The sequence below is a fragment of the Sturnira hondurensis genome, unplaced genomic scaffold (assembly GCF_014824575.4).
Source record: "Sturnira hondurensis isolate 20B ecotype Veracruz unplaced genomic scaffold, ASM1482457v3 Scaffold0014615, whole genome shotgun sequence".
Classification (NCBI taxonomy): Eukaryota; Metazoa; Chordata; class Mammalia; order Chiroptera; family Phyllostomidae; genus Sturnira; species Sturnira hondurensis.
This window is the reverse complement of record NW_028087246.1, coordinates 1,033,394-1,050,650: the sequence shown is the minus strand read 5'-3', so window position 1 is coordinate 1,050,650 and position 17,257 is coordinate 1,033,394. Positions and strand designations below refer to the sequence as shown.

Here is a 17,257-nt window from a genome sequence, read left to right as displayed (position 1 = left end):
TGCCTCTGCTGTGCTAGTAAGAAACAGAGGTTTTCTTATTTGTAAAATGAGGGGGGATTAAACATTGTGTAAATATGATCTAATGTTCCTATCAACCTCAAAATTCTAAGGTTTTTGGAGAGTCAAAAATAGACTAGATTTGATGAAATTATCTAGAATTCTAAAATGACTGACTCTAAAAGAATATTGTGAACTTATGCAGTGTCATTTGCAATGTTCAAATATCCGCTTAAGTCACGAGACTGGGATCAGTGAACGGATCATCATGTATAGAAAAGATTTGGATTTTTTTTTTACCTAAATTCATTATAATTTCTACTCATAAAAAGTCGATTTTCGTTTTTCCATGACAAACCCAAAATACATGGAATAAGTCACTTTTATGTGTAACTGCTCTCTCTTGCAGTACTGAAAAAAGTAAGACATAGAATTAGAATAAAACTTTGTGACTTTAAGCAAACCAAGATGACCTGATATTATCAAGATGACTTTTTATTCTATTTGGGCATAAGATAGAAAGGAGAAACGGACCCAATGTAACAACCTGGCTTTTTTTAAAAAAAATGTTTCAAATGAATTATGTTGCTGCAAGAAGTTTTGTAGCTTTTTGGTGCATCTTGTCATGGGAGGCACCCTTTGTACGTTTGTGGAAGGGACTTCTGGTCCAAAAGTTGCTATTCCGTTGATGGAGGATGCTCTGATCATCCCACCATGCGTGGGCTGTCCTCTCCCCTCTGGCTTCTGTATATGCAGTTAGGTTACCCCCAGCTCCCTGTTTGCTTCCTCTAGGGTTGTTCATTATCCAGTTTTCTTTCTTTCTTTTTTCTTGTTCTTTCTGATGGGTAAAGCAAGTCTTCTGGCATTCAAATAAAGGGCTGAAACCTTCGGCCTTAGAAAGTTAAGAGAGATTACTCAAACTTTTAACATCGAGGTGTTCCCAAGTTTTGTATCATTAAAGTAAGAGGTTCTGCAATACATATAGGCTTCTGGATGAAGGAAGTAAGAGCTGAGTAGTGATGGAATAGTCACAGATTTGTGTGTTGTCTGAGGTTCCACTCAGCCCTGCTTCTGTTGGTTTGCTGGGGTAGAAACGTGGCAATGCCAGTGTCTTATCTCGGCTGAAGCCTCTGAGCTAAGGGTGGTGTAGCCGTTTATCAGACAGGCACCGCATTGCGTACGTTTTGACTCATGATGATGGGTAGTGTGACCTACATGCAGGCAGCTCTATTTTCACTCTTAGGAAGCCGGAGACATCCTGCTGCTCTCAGTTGCAGACGGCACTGATCGAGGATGCTGTGCCACACTTCGTTGCTCACCCTCTGTGTGCCGGCTGCCTCTCTGTGTGCCGGCTGCCTCTCTGTGTGCTGTTTCTTGGAGAAGCTTGTCCTGAGGTCAGCTGCATTAACTCTGTCTCTGTGGCTAACATGGTAGCTGGTCCTCAGGGCCGGGGTGGGTCAGGTTTGGCAGAGTGTGTGGGCTGCAGCTTCCAGCCCACGGCTAGGTTGGAAACTGAACAGGAAGACTGTGCAGAAAGATCTCTAATGGTTTGTAACTGGAAAGTATAAAAATCGCAGAGTGTCTAAAATCCCATGGGGGTGGTGAGTTTGGAATGCCAATTTTAACTTTGACTAACATGTCACAGTAATCCCTTGTAGTCAACTGTTGAGTGTTAAATCCATTCTATATCAAGTGTCTGTTAGAAAACTTTGAATTTCCAAATGGGTTTCCTGTTATCTCCTCTAAGGAAAATGGGCATTTTACTTCTCTCATCCTCTGAAAGGAAGCATATGGTATTAACTTTTGGAAGGGTAAAAGGATGAGAGTACATGTTTGCATGTTTGTTGAGGAAACACGTTGAAAATGCTTAATTTTGTCACTTACTGTGAAGGCATACTTTTCCTTAGCTGTGTTTTCCATGTAAGTGTTTTTGTAAAGTAATTTGGCTTGTTTTTATAAAGTAACCTGGCACTAATTTGAGTGTAGCAGTTGATACCTGGGGGTTCACTGGGGCTCCACTGCTTCAAGTGGGTTGTTGCTGGTAAGGTGTGACTGAAGCTGAGGTGTTCGTGCCTTGTTGTGTTCACAGTTGGAGTTTACCCTGCTCCTAGGTCAGTGAGGGAGGTGGAGCGTGAGAGAGCTTCAAGAATCTCATTTTATGTCTTTTTCCTTTTCTCCTTTGCCTTCTCCTTAGGTCTCCATAAAAACAACCCCAGTTTCCTCTCCGCCACTTTCCTGGGCGGGGCTGCTGGGGGCAAATGACTTTGCTGGTCTCCTCTTGGAGATCCCAGATCCTAGAGCTGGTTGCTGTTGCTGCTCTTAGTGTTCCCGAGGGATTATGTGCTGCTGTTCTGTTTTCTTGCAATCCTTCTATGTTTCTTTACTCTTTTATTAAAAAAATTCAGCCCATGTAGAAAAGATATCAGCGTGCTTTATTTTATTTTTAAAAAAGAATGACCTAAGGGTAACTTACTCCTTTCTTATTTTAGTTATGAAAGCATGCCGTCCCAGTTTTTTGTTTCATGTGCTTTCATTTGTTTTTGGCCTGCCTGTATTCTGCTGATGTTCTCTTATGTGTTCATCACCATTTCTATTAGTTCCAAAGAGACTGGGCTCTCTCTAGGTCTGCTTGTGGCTATGTACAATTCCTATGAAACCAGTGGACAGATTGTGGAGTGTACAGTTTTTAAACCAAGAAAGTAATTTTTGGTTTCAAGCTTTGGTAAGCTGATTATTTTATTTCTGTCTCCAACTTAGGATGGTGATCGAGACATTTTTATTGATGGGGTTGTTGCTCGTAATAGAGCCTTGAATGGGGACCTGGTCGTCGTGAAGCTGCTTCCAGAGGAGCAGTGGAAGGTGAGTTAAATTTTCATTTTCTAATTGTGGATTTCTCAGGGCCTTCTGCATTCCATGGTGCATCAGCGGGACATCATAAACTAAGCAGTTATGGAACTCCTAAGGCCCTGTGTTTGCCTCAGAAATAGGCCACGTAATGCTTGGGACGTAGAAGCATCTGGTGGGCAGACATTGAATGATTTGAGTTGTTTTCCTTGCTCTCTCCCTGGTGGTCTGTCTTCCCTGTCACATGCTTAGCAAACTGTATAACTTCTCTGTGCCTCAGATGCCTCATCCATAAAATGGGAATGATCATAGCACCTACTTCATTGGCTTGTCATGAGGATTAAATGAGAAACCTGTAAAAATCTGCAAATGGTGTCAGGTGAATGGTAGCAGCTCAAGAAACGTTAGTTCTTATTATTAAGTGGCCCAGAGTGTGGGAAGTATTACCTTATACCAGTGCTCTGTTGAGACATAAGCTTAATTCATCTCATCTGACAGGGCTAGAGTAACTGAGTTAGATTTGTGTGCCAGTGATTCGTGACTCAGGGAAATTAGTCATGATCAGAATGACATAGTTCTTGCCCTCATAGAGCTTTTAGTCTGGTGGGGGGTGCAGGCAGGAAGAGATACATACTAATTATGCTTATACAAATTTAAGAATGATTTTGATTAATACTGTGAAGTTAAGTGCAGAGTGTTTTATGAAAGTTAATTATCCTAGTCCAGAACATCCTCCCACCCCGTTGCTGCCAATTGTGGATAGAGTCTCCTCCCCTTGATTCCTTGAAAGCACAGCTAAGGGTTGGCTCCAGGTCCTAGGAACATAGATTGATTTGGTTCACTTCCTTTTTTCATGGGAGCATCACCTAGCACAGTGTTGACCAGGTCCGAGAAGACATTAGGGCTTGGTCAAGCCAAAGAAAATATTCTTAGAGGTCATTTGACAGTAAAGAGGCAGAATTATAATTAGGATGAGTCAAAGACAAGAAAGAAAGCTTCCTTTGACTTGAGGAGTGATGTGGGTAGAATCGAAAGAAATAGAAGAATGGTTAGTAAGTTGGGTAGGTCTGGAGCTGATTAGGTGTTGACTGGTGAAGAGTAAGCATAGAGTGCATATAGTAGAGCATCTGTTGAGCTCTGCAGAGGTTGTTTAGAAGAGCAAGGCCAAGTTGCCTGGCATCCTTACTATTTTTGGCTAAGGTAGGGGATGGCTAAAATAAACAAGCATGTAAATAAATACTAACGAACTAACTAAATAAATGGTTGCATCATTTCCCTTGTCCTTCACTTATTTGTAGTGAAGACCAGCAAGCACGTTCTTCCCTGGTATTTTTGGAAGCACTCTTGTTTTGGGCAGGACGCCTAAGACGGTGGTGGTAGGCTGGAGGTGAAGGTGTCTATCATTGTTGCGTTCTAGGAGGACAGATTTCAGACTTGGGCGTTCTTACTTCTGCCTTGGTGCCTTTAGCTCTAGACAAAATCTGTACCCGCTTTAAGACTCAACAAAACAAAGTTGTGGTTCTCCCCAAAAGGTCTAATTTTGTGGATTCCTGGGTCACTGGAGCTAGTTAAGTAGATAAGAATTTGTAGATTTCTTATAGCATCTCCACAGTCAAAACATTGAAGCTACATAGACATAGCTTGTTGTTTTTCTGTTTTACAGTTAACATCCATTGGCATAGGTACAGAGAAGGGCTGAGACTGCCAAGGAGGACCCTGCTTTCTGGGTTGCTGGCAGGAGCAGAGTGGGGGCAGTGACAGAGGACCTGCCTTGGTGCGTGCGTGGGCCTCTCCAGCTTTCAGATTTGAAGTGTCGAGGATGGTCCAGGGTTCTCAACTTACGCTGTTTCTGTAACGCCCCTGAGGGTCTTCACAGTGGCTCCCTGACAGTTGCTGTTTATATTAAAGCCAGCCCCATTAGGTATGTCTCTTACGACTCGTTAGTTAGAGTGTTTCACTGCTTCCCATTCTGGAGAGGGGAGCTCTGTTCTCTGTAGCCCACCTGTGACAATTGTTGGTGATAGGTTCAAACTGGGGAGAGCATTCAGACTGTCATCAAGAATCCCTGGCGTGTAGAATCTAAACACTTCAAAGCATACTGGCCAATTGTATTACAGGTTTGCAAGCACAAAAGCATATTGTTATCAAAGGAATGTGTAGTCAGTGGTGTGAACAAGTGCGAATTAATTGGATTATTCATCTTTGCTTCTTTACACTTGTTGTGCTCACCCCTCCTGGGTAAACTATAGGGCCTTTGGGTTTTCAAAAAAAACAACAGTTCTTTTAGCTATTGTGTAAACAGCCAATTTATTTCACAGCATGTTTTTTTTTGTCAAAATAGAGAGCTAAAAAGTATCAAGCTGTGAGGCAATATCAAAAAATAATTTGCTCATATATAACAATTTTAATTTCAGAATTATTCCACATTTTTTATATTTATGCATTTTTATTACAGACATCTAATGAAGGATAGTTGAAGGGAAATGATAGTTTATTTTTACTTTGTCAATTGAGAAGTTAAGTGACTTCTTTGAAAACTTGGAGTTTTTGACAGAACCTGGGAATAGAATCTAAAATTCAGATATTTTGACTTTTAGCTTAATGCTCTTTTCATGTGTGTGTGCACATGCGTGTGCGTGTGTGTTGAGTTAGTGCATGTGTGGGTATTTTTCTAGGCTGAAGGTCCAGGGTTGTCCTCAGGCTTCCAAAGCTGGGGCCATGTCGCCCAAGTGTTAGGAACCGGGGTCCTGATGCTTCTGCCTGTGGCAGTGCAGGGCGCCCAGGGGCTTCTCAGCCTTCACTCACCTGGCTCCACGCTAGATCCTGGGGGGACAGACTTGAATAGGTTACAGGTTTTGTTTTAAGGAGTGTGGGGCCGGATGGGAAGGGGATAGGAACAGTTGTGGTACAGTGTGCAGGGTAGAAAGAGAAATACGTGTTATGGAAGCATGAAACTCTGAGTGAATTGGGGAAGGCTTCGTAGAGGAGGTCATATTTGAAGTCAGGTTTGAAGGATGGGGATGGAGAAGGAGAGGATTTGCTTTGTTTTCAGAGAAGGTCAATTTGTGCTGAGAATGATTGGGCAAGAGAGGATTATGAACATTTCCCTTTTGAGGGAGGAACAGGTGGAATAAAGCCTCTCTTCTGCCATGCCATTGGCTGAGCTCTGTAGCCCTTCAATCAGCTCTTCTAGACACTGGCCAGCGCAGGGGATTCCTGACTGTCCTCTAGGCCCCGCCCTCCAGGAAGACCTGCGTCCTTGGCCCCCTTTTACAGATGCTCATGGAATACTGCACTTTGCTTTGTAGAGTCTCCCATTTGCCATTTATTTGACCTTCCCTCTGCCTCTTCCATTCTCTTTTCTGCCATCAAGTTTATCTCCCATAACTATTAAACAACCTTGTCCTTCATCCTTTTTGTTAACTTTTCCTTCTATTACTACTCCAGCACTTTACAAATAAGCAAATGTAAACCTGTGGATGTTGCTACTGATTGCTGATGTTTCAGTGCTTACTGTGTACCACAAACTGTGTTTAGTGCCTCACGCTGTTCTTTGGTTGGCTGCCATCTCTCTCAGTTTTGCAGATGAGAGATCTGAGGCTTAGCTTAAATATCTTATTTATGGGGCTGGGGAGGGAAAGAATTGGGATTCAGATTTATATCTCATTTTATAATCTCATTGCTGGTTAGTCAGTTCACGGATATAAAGAGGAGAGTTATTCGATCTGTAGATAGATATTGTCAGGTATCATAAAAATCAATAATACATAAAAAAACAGTAATATATGCTTTAGCATTAGGTAACATTTTAAGTTGCCATCATGGGTAAAGAAGATGACTGTATTAATTGGAATGACCAAAGGCCTCGTATTATTTCAGGAAATAAACAGTTTAGAAAAAAATAATTAGAATTCTAGTGGTTGTATCTTAAGGTTAGAGAGGTACGGTGGCTTCCCCGGGTGTTATGGAGGCAGATGTTGGGGGTACATCACAACCTGCCCAGACATCTGCCGGAGATAGTGGATCAGATACTGAGAGAGTCAAATCGAGAGCTGGATAAGGTACAGAGTCAAAGGCGTTTCAGACCCAGATGCCACCCTGACTTGCTGGCAGCAGACCCCACATGCATGGGGGCATGTGGCATAGGTATTGGGAAAGCAGGTAGGCAGTTGTTGTGTAGGAGGTAGGTCCCTCGAGGGCTTTGGGATAGGGTTCTAATTTCAGAAATGCGGAACCATCTTATTATAAACAGACTAGTAGAGGCAGCCACTGCGCTGGGCGTCAAGGGTAGGTTTTGATCCCCAAGCTAGGATTGGCTAGAGCAGTACAGGGAGCAAGAACCAAAGCGGAAGACCAACCCACAGAATTCTGGGCCTTTTCTAGGTGTATAAAGTAAATTTGGGAGACCAGAATTCAGCTTTGGTATCTTGGGTCTCGGAGGGGGGTTAAAAGCTAAGGCTTCCTATAGGAGGAGCCAGAGCTGTTTAAGTATTGCTTGTCTTGCCTGATTGGGAGCTAGGGCCATCAGCTTAGTTGATGCAACCAGAACGAGTGAGAACATCGGAGGGAAGGAGGCCAGCAGGAGCATGTGAAAATTACCCTCAATTAGGTAAAACAGTATGAAACAGAAGCTAACTAGCTGAAGAGTCAGGGTGGATTGCAAGTGAAATTACTACTCCTTGGAACTTAGCTTCTGTATTCTTTTGTCTGAATATTTAAAAATATAGTAAGACAGCCTTGGATTGATTTGGTCATTGATACCCACTGTGAAACTGGAGTGCTGTTCATGTACTCCCAACTGTTTGAGTACTTGTGTTGCATTGACAGGGTGTAGTGGGGGACGCTGTGTTAGCTAAGTCTAAGTTTCTCTCAGAACAGGGTTCTTCCATTTGACTTGCAACAGAGCAAAGGATGCATACATGAAATTAAGGAGCGGGGAAGCAGGGACAGTTACTCTGTATTTTCTAACATGTCTGTTACCCAGTTTCTAAGAAAACATTTTAATATAATGATACTAATATTTTAGCAAGGAAATAATGGAAGTATGGATGAGTATTTTAGAAGAGATTGGCATAGAAACAACTTCAATTTAGAAGAATAAAGGAAGTACTGATAGGAGTAACCACTCTTATTCTAAGTTAAACAATAGAAAAAATCAAAGTGCACATCTAATCCCTGGTTTTCGATGGCTGTTCCAAACCTCCTTATGGGCACATGAAATTGGTCCAGTGCGGTAAACTGTTCCCTTTGACTGGCTTTTCCTTCAAGTGACTGTTTTAAAGCTTTGTATTCCACGTTCTTCTTTAAATACGCACCCATCATGCTAGATCATATTTAATCCAATCTCTTATATAACCACTATCATTTTGGATTGTTCTCAGTTCTAGTGGAATTAGGATTTCTTAGAACTGTTTGGTTTCTTGGCCTGGGTGGCAGGCCCAAAAAAGACTTGGAAGTTACTTAATGAGGGAGGCAAGGTCTTTGCCGCCTCCACCCACAAGCAGTATGGTAGGTAAGGTATATCTACTGCCACGATCAGATTTTCCCCAAATTGTTATATACACAAATCTATTTTTAACAACCATCTTTTCTTCTTCATTATTGCCAGCTCTGGGATCAAGTACTTCAGGTTCTTTACTGTTTTAAGCATGCTTTCAGATCTCTGTAATTCATATTGAAATGTCTGAAATAAGGAATGTATCATTTAAGGATAGAGTAGCTTGTTTGTGCTGGGAAACTCCCAATTAATATTTCAGGATTATTCGCTAGAATACTGATTCTTTCCTTCTTAACTCTATGGAAATGGTCTGATGGAGTTCACGCTCAGTGTTGGGAATGAGTCGATGTAGATAAAGTACTGAGAACAGTTGGCACACTACAGGTACTCCAGAGGTGTCAACTACTGCCATTATTATTCTTTGAAATGAGGCCTGAGAGTCATGGTTTGGCCAAGACCACATGAAAACTCAAATTTACTTTTTCTTGCTCTTGAAATTTACCACTGACAACATTTACTTATTGACATAAAATGTGATTGACTAAGCATTCCTTTGCAGTGTTTAAATTGCTAGACAGCTGTGTGCTACGTGAGGTTATACTGCGGAATGACATAGCTTGTTTCTTACTCATGCTGCTTGCCCATCCAGATCATTTAGGGCTTTGCTTTGTATTGTCTTCATTCCAGAGTTCCAGAATAACTGAATAGCTGCGATCAGGAGTGTCCCCTTTCCTGTGGCAGAAGGAAACAGAGCCCTTAAGGGCCACATTTAAAACACCTTTCTTCAAAAGTGACAGCCAGTTCTGCTCACAACTCTTTAGCCAGGAAGATTCATCTGGCTCTACCACCAGAGAACCATGAAGTGTGATCCTTCCAAGTGTCTCCACGTAGCAATAGTAGGATATATCTGGTGAACTGCACTAATGACTGACACTCTGGATTAATAATATGTTGCAGTCTTGAATAGCCTTCTAAAAGGTACATGCCCTTTGGTTACTAGGGAAATCTGGTAAAAGCTTATGTATCACTTATTACAAAGTTATCCCCACTAGTGAAAAAAGAAATCAGAAGTACCTGAAAGTGATCTAGATGGTCTTTAAGATCACCCTTAAAGTGTAATCACCCTTAAAGTTGGTTATGTAGTTCTTGCTTTAAAGTACAATGGGTGATACAAAGTGAATTTGTTGATCTTTGAATTAACAAATCAAAGATCAACAATTGCAGTCTTCGTAAATGAAAGGCAGGGAGGGAACTGTACTGGTGTTTATTTGGTAATATTTATAAATAATAAAGAGTTTATCATTAATAGTAATATTGTGATATTGCTTTTTACTACCATTGTTAAAATTTTTGTTCCTTATTTTTAAAAAATTTGATAGGTATACCTTATCTCATGTTTTATAGACATTAGTAATGATTTAGAGTATATTTAACTGTATTATCAACTTAGGTTTCTGTCAAAGTAGGGGAAAGATGACAGCTTTAAAAATGACAGCCCTGGCTGGTGTGGCTCAGTGGATTAAGTGCTGGCCTGTGAACTGAAAGTTACTGGTTCGATTCCCAGTCGGGGGCACATGCCTTGGTTGTGGGCCAGGACCCCAGTTGGGGGTGTGCGAGAGGCAGCTGATCAGTATATCTCTCACATATTGATGTTTCTCTCCCTCTCTTTCTCCCTCCCTTCCCCTCTCTCTAAAAATAAATAAATATTTTTTAAATGATTTAAATAAAACTATGAAAATTGTGTTTCTAGCTTTGTGCTGTTAGAAAATGGCTGGTTTAAAGAAAAGTTTACCTTCAGGAGACTTACCATTGGCTTAAATATAAAAAATAATAGCACCACCAAATCCAGCATAAAGTCTAGATGACTCTTTTAAGACTAGATTTTACCAGTGGATTTTGAAAGCAGCATTTGGGGCTGCTCAGTGACTGGATAGCCCCAAACAAGCAGGGTCTATTGTTCAAAAATAGCTTTCTGTTTGGTACTTGGGCTTGGCTCTCTGCAAAGCAAGGAAGAAAAGTGCTAACAGGAAAGCAAAGACACGCTTTTTACGTGATCAGAGACTTACCCAGTGAAGTGAGGGAGCTTCTTGTTAATGTAACTTTCTTCCCAAAGCTTTGGGCAGGTCTAAGCTTGAAAAAAAGGTCAACCACAAGGTAGATAGACTCCTTGCTTTTATGCTCTTGTAAACACACATGCACATACAGTTCTGCTGCCCTTTGCAGCTTGGGGCCAGGTTTCTTCTCCTTTTTTAATCCTTTTTTATTTCTTCTTCAAAGCTAAATCTCATAAACAGATTATCTCCTGGGATAATTCTGTATGTGGCAGTCAGCCTAGTCTCAGAGTTCATAAGAGCTTCCTCTGTTGTGTCAACTTCTGAATCATGGAAGTGCCTAGAGCTCACAGGGAGCATTTGAGGTCTTGTGGGTTTGAAATGAAATGTGACATTATGTGAACAATGAATCGGAAATGATACTGGGTTGTATACCTACAGTTGCTCAGAAATACAGTCTTTGTGGTGGCGAATGAACTACCTCCTTAGTGAGAAACATGCCCCCCACCCCCATTCTCTAAAGTAATGATGCTGTACCTCCCTTAGGGCCAAACAAGTCAAAAACAAGAACAACAAAAAGCCCTTGGACAAATATATTTTAAAAATCAGGTCAGTGTTTATTCAGAGATCTTGGGGCTGTAGATTCTTAGAGTCATCTTGTTTGCGTGCCAGGGCTTCCGCTGTGGGCCTGCTGGGCTGGGAGAAAGTCTGCTGTGGCCGCAGAGGTGGAAGCCTGTCGCCCTCTCCAGCGTCATCTCTGCTGAGAAGTCGCTTTCCCGTCCTTGCCTGGTCGGATTCTGGGCGGCGCAGCACGTGGAGCGGCAGGCGCTCACAGCTCGCCGGAGCGGAGGTTCCAGCCTCTCCCCTCTCGCGGCGCACGGGAGCCAATTAGTGAAACTGCGGCTCACCAAAAATGCACTTTTGCTAATCAGACAAAAAAAGTGGGTTTAATTTCGATTCATTCACACTGGACAACTATCGTGTTGGCTGTTGTCATTTTTTAATGTGACAACCTAAGTGAAAAGAAGTCAGTGCCCCTGACTGAATAGTCAGGTATTATATATATTTTTAAATTTTTATTTTTTATCCTCACCTGAGGACATGCTCACTGGTTTTAGAGAGAGGGGAGGGAGGGAGAGAGGAAGAAAAACATGAATGTGAGAGAAACATTAATCAGTTGCTGCTTGCATGTGCCCTGACTGGAGACCAAACCCACAACCTATGCATGTGCCCTGACTGGGAATTGAACTTGTGACCGTTCGGTTCATGGAACAATGTTCCAACCAAATGAGCCATACTGGCCAGGGAACATATTGCTTGTTTTAAAATTCTTGCGGTGCACCAGTGTTGAAAATTGCTGCACTAGAAGCTCAAGATTGAAATCTTAGGTGTGGGAGTGGTGGTGGGCATCTGAAGAAATGGCTCCTACCATACTATTGAGCAAATGTTTGACTCCTCAGTCCCTGAAGAGTGGGTGTGCTTAATGTAGAGATGCTCTTTGGGAGAGAGTGGATTATGTAATTTCCCAGATGAGTTATTATCATTATTTTGTCCCAGTTGCCCCCCAGTGGAAGTGGGCCAGTGGAAGCCCCCCAATTTGGCATCTGTGTCATTTTGACATGTTTTGAAATTCTTTGAACACTTCTTTATTTTCTGGAGATGGTCCACTCTCACTTTGTGTCTTTTCTGTGCTGGCCCTGGAAACAGCCATTTTCGAAGAAGCCCTGGTTTCTTTTAGTAGAGAAATCCAAATGCTCCAAAACCCTCCCAGTGAACAGATTTAGGAAATACATATATGTGTATATATGTCTGTTTATGTGTCTCTCCATCCGTCTGTCCATGCATCTATCCATCTGTCCATCCATCCATCATCTGTCCAGAAAACCAATTCACACTTATAGCTCTAATTCCAGTGCAGCATCACAAGATTCATTATAGTTTCTCCTTTCTACATTTGTAACTCTCGTCTCTAATAGTGAGAGACCCGGCTCTCGTTGTCCCTGCTACATTGACATACTTGCTCATTCCTGTTGGTAACCACTGTGCTGATACTGCTGGCCTGCTATTCCATTAGGTTGCCTTTCTTGCTCAGGCTTTGATCCCTTTCAGCTTTTGCCTCCTCATTCCCCTGATTCCATACCATTGTACATTGTTATTAATATTACTATTATTATTATTACTATTTTAACATATTTTAACTAGTATTTAAAATGCTTATTGTTAGAGGGAGGGAGGGAGGAAGAGAAATGTTGATGTGTGAGAGAAATACCGACTGGGTATGTATTTAATTTAATTTATTTATTTAATAAATAAGAAACACCCCCAGCTGGGGACCTGACCAGACATGTGCCTTGACCAGGAATTAAACCAGCAACTTTTCAGTTTGTAGATCAACACTCAATTCACCAAGCCACACCAACCAGGGCTGTACCATATTATTTTTGAGTCCTTTGAAAGTTGAGAGTTCTAGCTTTCTACATGGAAATCCATATATATAGCCAGTGGATCAGTGATACTTGGTGTACAAGAACCTCAGCTCCACTTGTGTTTAGAATGTTACTGTCTTGGAGTCTGTCTTGCTGACTATCTTTCTTTTAAGCATGAGGTTGAGACTAAAGAAAAGAAGTAAACGTGTGTGCATGCATGTGCATTTAAGATATGTATGTTTGACATTTAGGGCCGTCTTTGGCAAGGTAGCACTCAGTTTTTCTTTGTGGGGTGTGTGTGTGTGTGTATGTGTGTGTGTGTGTGTATGGCAGAGCCTTCAGCTCTTACCACACCTGTCTCCTTGTTTATCAGACGTGCCTGCTTCCTAGACTTTTCCCTTATCTTTTTCATCAGTATCTCTCCTTTCCACCCATGCTGTTACCACCACCTTCCATAAACCCTTCTCTGGTCATCGCAGTAGAAAACAGTCATTCCTTTCATTGCTTAGAGCTTATGCTACTTGAATAATGTTGATTTCTGCTTAAAGATACTGGGATGTACTTTGTGGTCCTACTTGATTCCAGGTATCAGTGAACAATGCTAGTGATGATAATTTTGAAAGTGTCTTATTAAGTGTCACCTCATTGTAAGGAGCAGTTAATGCCTAGGAGATGCCTTACACATTATAAGATTTTGATAAATGTTTATTGGATTTTGCCAGGATAAAAAATACTTGGTATCTTCAGTTAATAACTTTGGCTCATACTTTTGATATTTTAATTAAGTTTTGCTGCCTCTTATATATACATGATAAGCTTGTTTGAGTACAAAAGAGAGTTATTGGGTTCAGTACAGTATTTATAAACAATAAATTCATGCTTTTTGACATCAGTTTTATGAATTTTAAAACATATAGATTTGTGTAACCATTACCACAAACCAGACAGAAAACAGCTCCATCACACTCCCAGATTCCCTTGTGCCCCTTTTTAGTTAACCCTGCCCCTTCTCCACAACCTCTGCCAAACACGGTGTGTTTTATGTCCCTGTGGACTTGCCTTTTCCAGTGTCGTATAAATGGAAGTATTTTGAGTCTGGCCCTCTGTCGGCATAGCCATTTGTGAGTCATCCGTGTTGTTTAGTGTTGTCGAATAGTATTCCATTGTGTGTATGTCTCAGAGTTTGTTGACCCATCTGACAGTTGAGGGACATTTGGATGATTTCTGGGTTTTGACCATTAAGAATAAGATTGCTGTGAACATTGCAGTACATGTCTTTGTATGGACATATGTTTTTATTTCTCTTGGTTAAATACCTAAAGTGGAATTGCTGACTCACATAGGAAGCATATATTTATTATGTTCATAAGAAACCATGCAGCTGTTTTCCAAAGTAGTTTACCATTTTCCACACCCATTAAAAATGTATAAGTGATTCGTTTTCTCCACAACCTCACCAGGACGTAGTATTATAATTTTTTTACCACTCTGGTGAGTGTATGTATAGTAGTACTTACTTTTTGTTGCCGTCATTGTTTGTTGTCTTTTGTTTTGTATTCTCCTGACGACAAAATGATGCTGAACATATTTTTTGTGTGTGCTCAGTGGCCATTCATACACACACATGCACGTATACACATACATACATGTATATGCACACACACATACATATATATTCTTTTCTGAAGTGTCTGTGAAGTCTTTAATTTATTTTTAATTAGTTTGTCTTCACATTAATGAATTGTAAGACTTCTTTTATAATATGGATATACATACACATATACATACACAAATATGTATATTTGTGAATAGATTTGTATATGTGTATTTCAGATCTGAGTCCTTACTAGTTTTTTGTCTAGTTTTCTTATTTGTTAAAATATCTATGATTGGCTATTTATTTATTTCTCACTTTACTTTTGTCAGAGTTTGTTTCATCTGGCTTGAAGCTTTTTTATTAGATGATTATACGTTTACGGTCATTATAGCTTATTAGTGCATTGACTCTTTTATTAATATGAAATATTCCTTTTTGACCTGTAGAACCTTTTTTTCTTGAATTTGACTTTGATATTAATATAGATAGCTACTTCAGTTTTCTGAGAGTGTTTCCAAAGATGGGAAAATATGGAGAATATCTGTATGGTGATATGAGCAAGTGTTACCACAGAGGAGGAGGGAGCAGTGTAATGGGGGCGGGGGCAGTGTGACCCAATGAGCAAAGCCACCAGGCAGAAAATAATGTTCAAAGTTGGATGCCCCTGTCTGTGATTCCAGTTGGGAAGAAGGGAAGGATAGTTGCAGATACAAGTAGATTTTTTTGAGTAGGCCATACGTTAGATCTATTTTTAAAATCCAGCAATAGGTGCAAAGTTTATAGTGTGTCAACAACCATTAATCAAAGAAATGTGGTTTCGGTTTTTATTGTCAAGTGTTGGCCGGCTTTTCAGGTGATCGTGGGTAACCTGTTAATAGTGAAGTGGCTTTAATGATATGGAGCATCATTAGTTTCTCGGATTGTGGCCCTTGTATTACTGTCCTGAATCTCTCTTGTCCTGAAATTTTTGCATGATATTCTGTCTGGTTTTCTGAAATAATCTGTGAATTGAGCCGTATTTCAGTGAGGTCCAGGATATTGAACTGTGTCTCCAGGCTGTGAAATCCATTTTGCTGGAGGCTGATGTGATGTAAAGGAATCTGAGGTCAGGTACTGCAGCTAATTCTTTATACCTGCAAAAACTTTAAGCACAGATAATCTTTATTTGATTGTTGTTTAAACTTTGCAGGTTATTTTCTTTTCTAAATGACATTACAGCCTTGCTTTGATTTCATATCAGAAATTGTGATTCTTAAAGAGGAATGATCTTTGACTTAGGGAAATAGTTGGAAATGATATTAGTAGGCTTTTACTATTATTAAAAATATAGAGAATGTCTTTTAAAAATTCTGCTTTGAGCATTTCCAAGGAGGCTGCAACTTTGTTCTTTACTTGGATTGAACAGTTGGCCACATTCCACAGTGTAGCCCACCTCCTCACTGTAGTGACTGATTCCGTAGAGAGCATCTGACCCGAATGACCCAGCAGAGGAACCTTGGGACTTTTTGCAGAGCACCTGGGCAAGAGTTTCTTTTTCTCACTGGGGGTGTCTAAGAGGGTGGGGTATAATTCTGAAGCTGCTGGAATCCTTCTTTACCCTATAAGGAGAGAGGCTGCTCTGGAAATGGAGCTAGTACTGAGGAAATCTGAGCGCTCTCTCTCTCTCTCTCTCTCTCTCTCACTCACACACACACACACACACACACACACACACACACAGAGTCACATATTCCCACAAACATCAGATGATTGACTCAATTACTTAAGTCACTAAGTTACTTTTAAAAAGCCAATTCTATTTGTCTTTTCTGTCTCTTGTGGCTAAAATGATCATAATTAATAAGTTGCATATATTTTAAAGACCTAAGTCAATATACAATAAAGAAAAGGAACACAATGTACAAAGTTATATGTACATGCATATATTCCTTCTTAAAATTTTTCCTTACTTACTGATTTGAGAGAGAGGCATTGGTTTGTTGTTCCCCTTATTTATGCACTCATCAATTGCTTCTTTTTTTAAAGATTTTGTTTATTTTTAGAGAGGGGGAGGGAGGGAGAAAGAGAGGGAGAGACCTATTAATGTGTGTTTGCCTCTTGAGCGCCTCCCCACTGGGGACCCGGCCTTTAACCCAGGCATGTGTCCTGACTGGGAATCGAACCAGCAATCCTCTGGTTAACAGTCTGGCACTCAGTCCACTGAGACACATCAATCAGGGCACTTCTTGTAAGCGCCCTGAGTGGGGATTGGACCTGCAACCTTGGTGTATTGGGACAGTGCTCTAACCAACTGGGCTACCTGGCCAAGGTCACATGCATATATACAAGTATTCTTTCACTAAATCTGAGTAATTATTTATTCCTTCTATGAGCTCTATTCTTGAAAGTTTTTTGTCTCTTAGGAACTAGTCCTTAGGATTTGTTTTCCCAGATTTGTCTGTATCTAGCTTCTTGCCTGACTTTTTAAAAATTCTTCTGAGCTTCAGAACTTGGTGTTATACTTTGCCAAATTCTTTCCCTACCTCTCTGCTTATTTCTGCCATCAAAATATTTATCATCTTGCTACTGAGATTGCTCTAATTGCATCCTGCTGTGTTCTGTAAACTGGGTTTCCTCTAAGGGGACCCATAGCTGCTTCTCACTCTCCTTTGTGACTAGGTACAGAGGCTTGGTTGTGTCAGAGTTAGGTGATGGGTAGTTAATTGCTTGTGGTGGCTGTGCAGAAGAAAAGGAAGGCACATGGTGCAGGACACCCACCATTCTGTTCCCAGTCCTGTGATCCCTTGGGAAACTATGTCTGGAGACTCTTAAGGTCTGATGACTCCTACTTCTGCACTGTCCCCCT

General features: G+C 40.9%; 1 protein-coding gene across 4 annotated transcripts in view; it reads left to right on the top strand.

Annotated features, from left to right (window-relative positions):
- DIS3L2 (DIS3 like 3'-5' exoribonuclease 2) overlaps positions 1-17,257 on the top strand; it is a 279,723-nt gene that overhangs the window by 45,464 nt on the left and 217,002 nt on the right. For all 4 annotated transcript variants that reach the window (XM_037063524.1, XM_037063522.1, XM_037063521.1 and 1 more), the window contains exon 5: positions 2,755-2,856. In XM_037063524.1, coding sequence (XP_036919419.1) covers positions 2,755-2,856 — 102 coding nt within the window. The remainder of the gene's footprint in view (positions 1-2,754; positions 2,857-17,257) is intronic.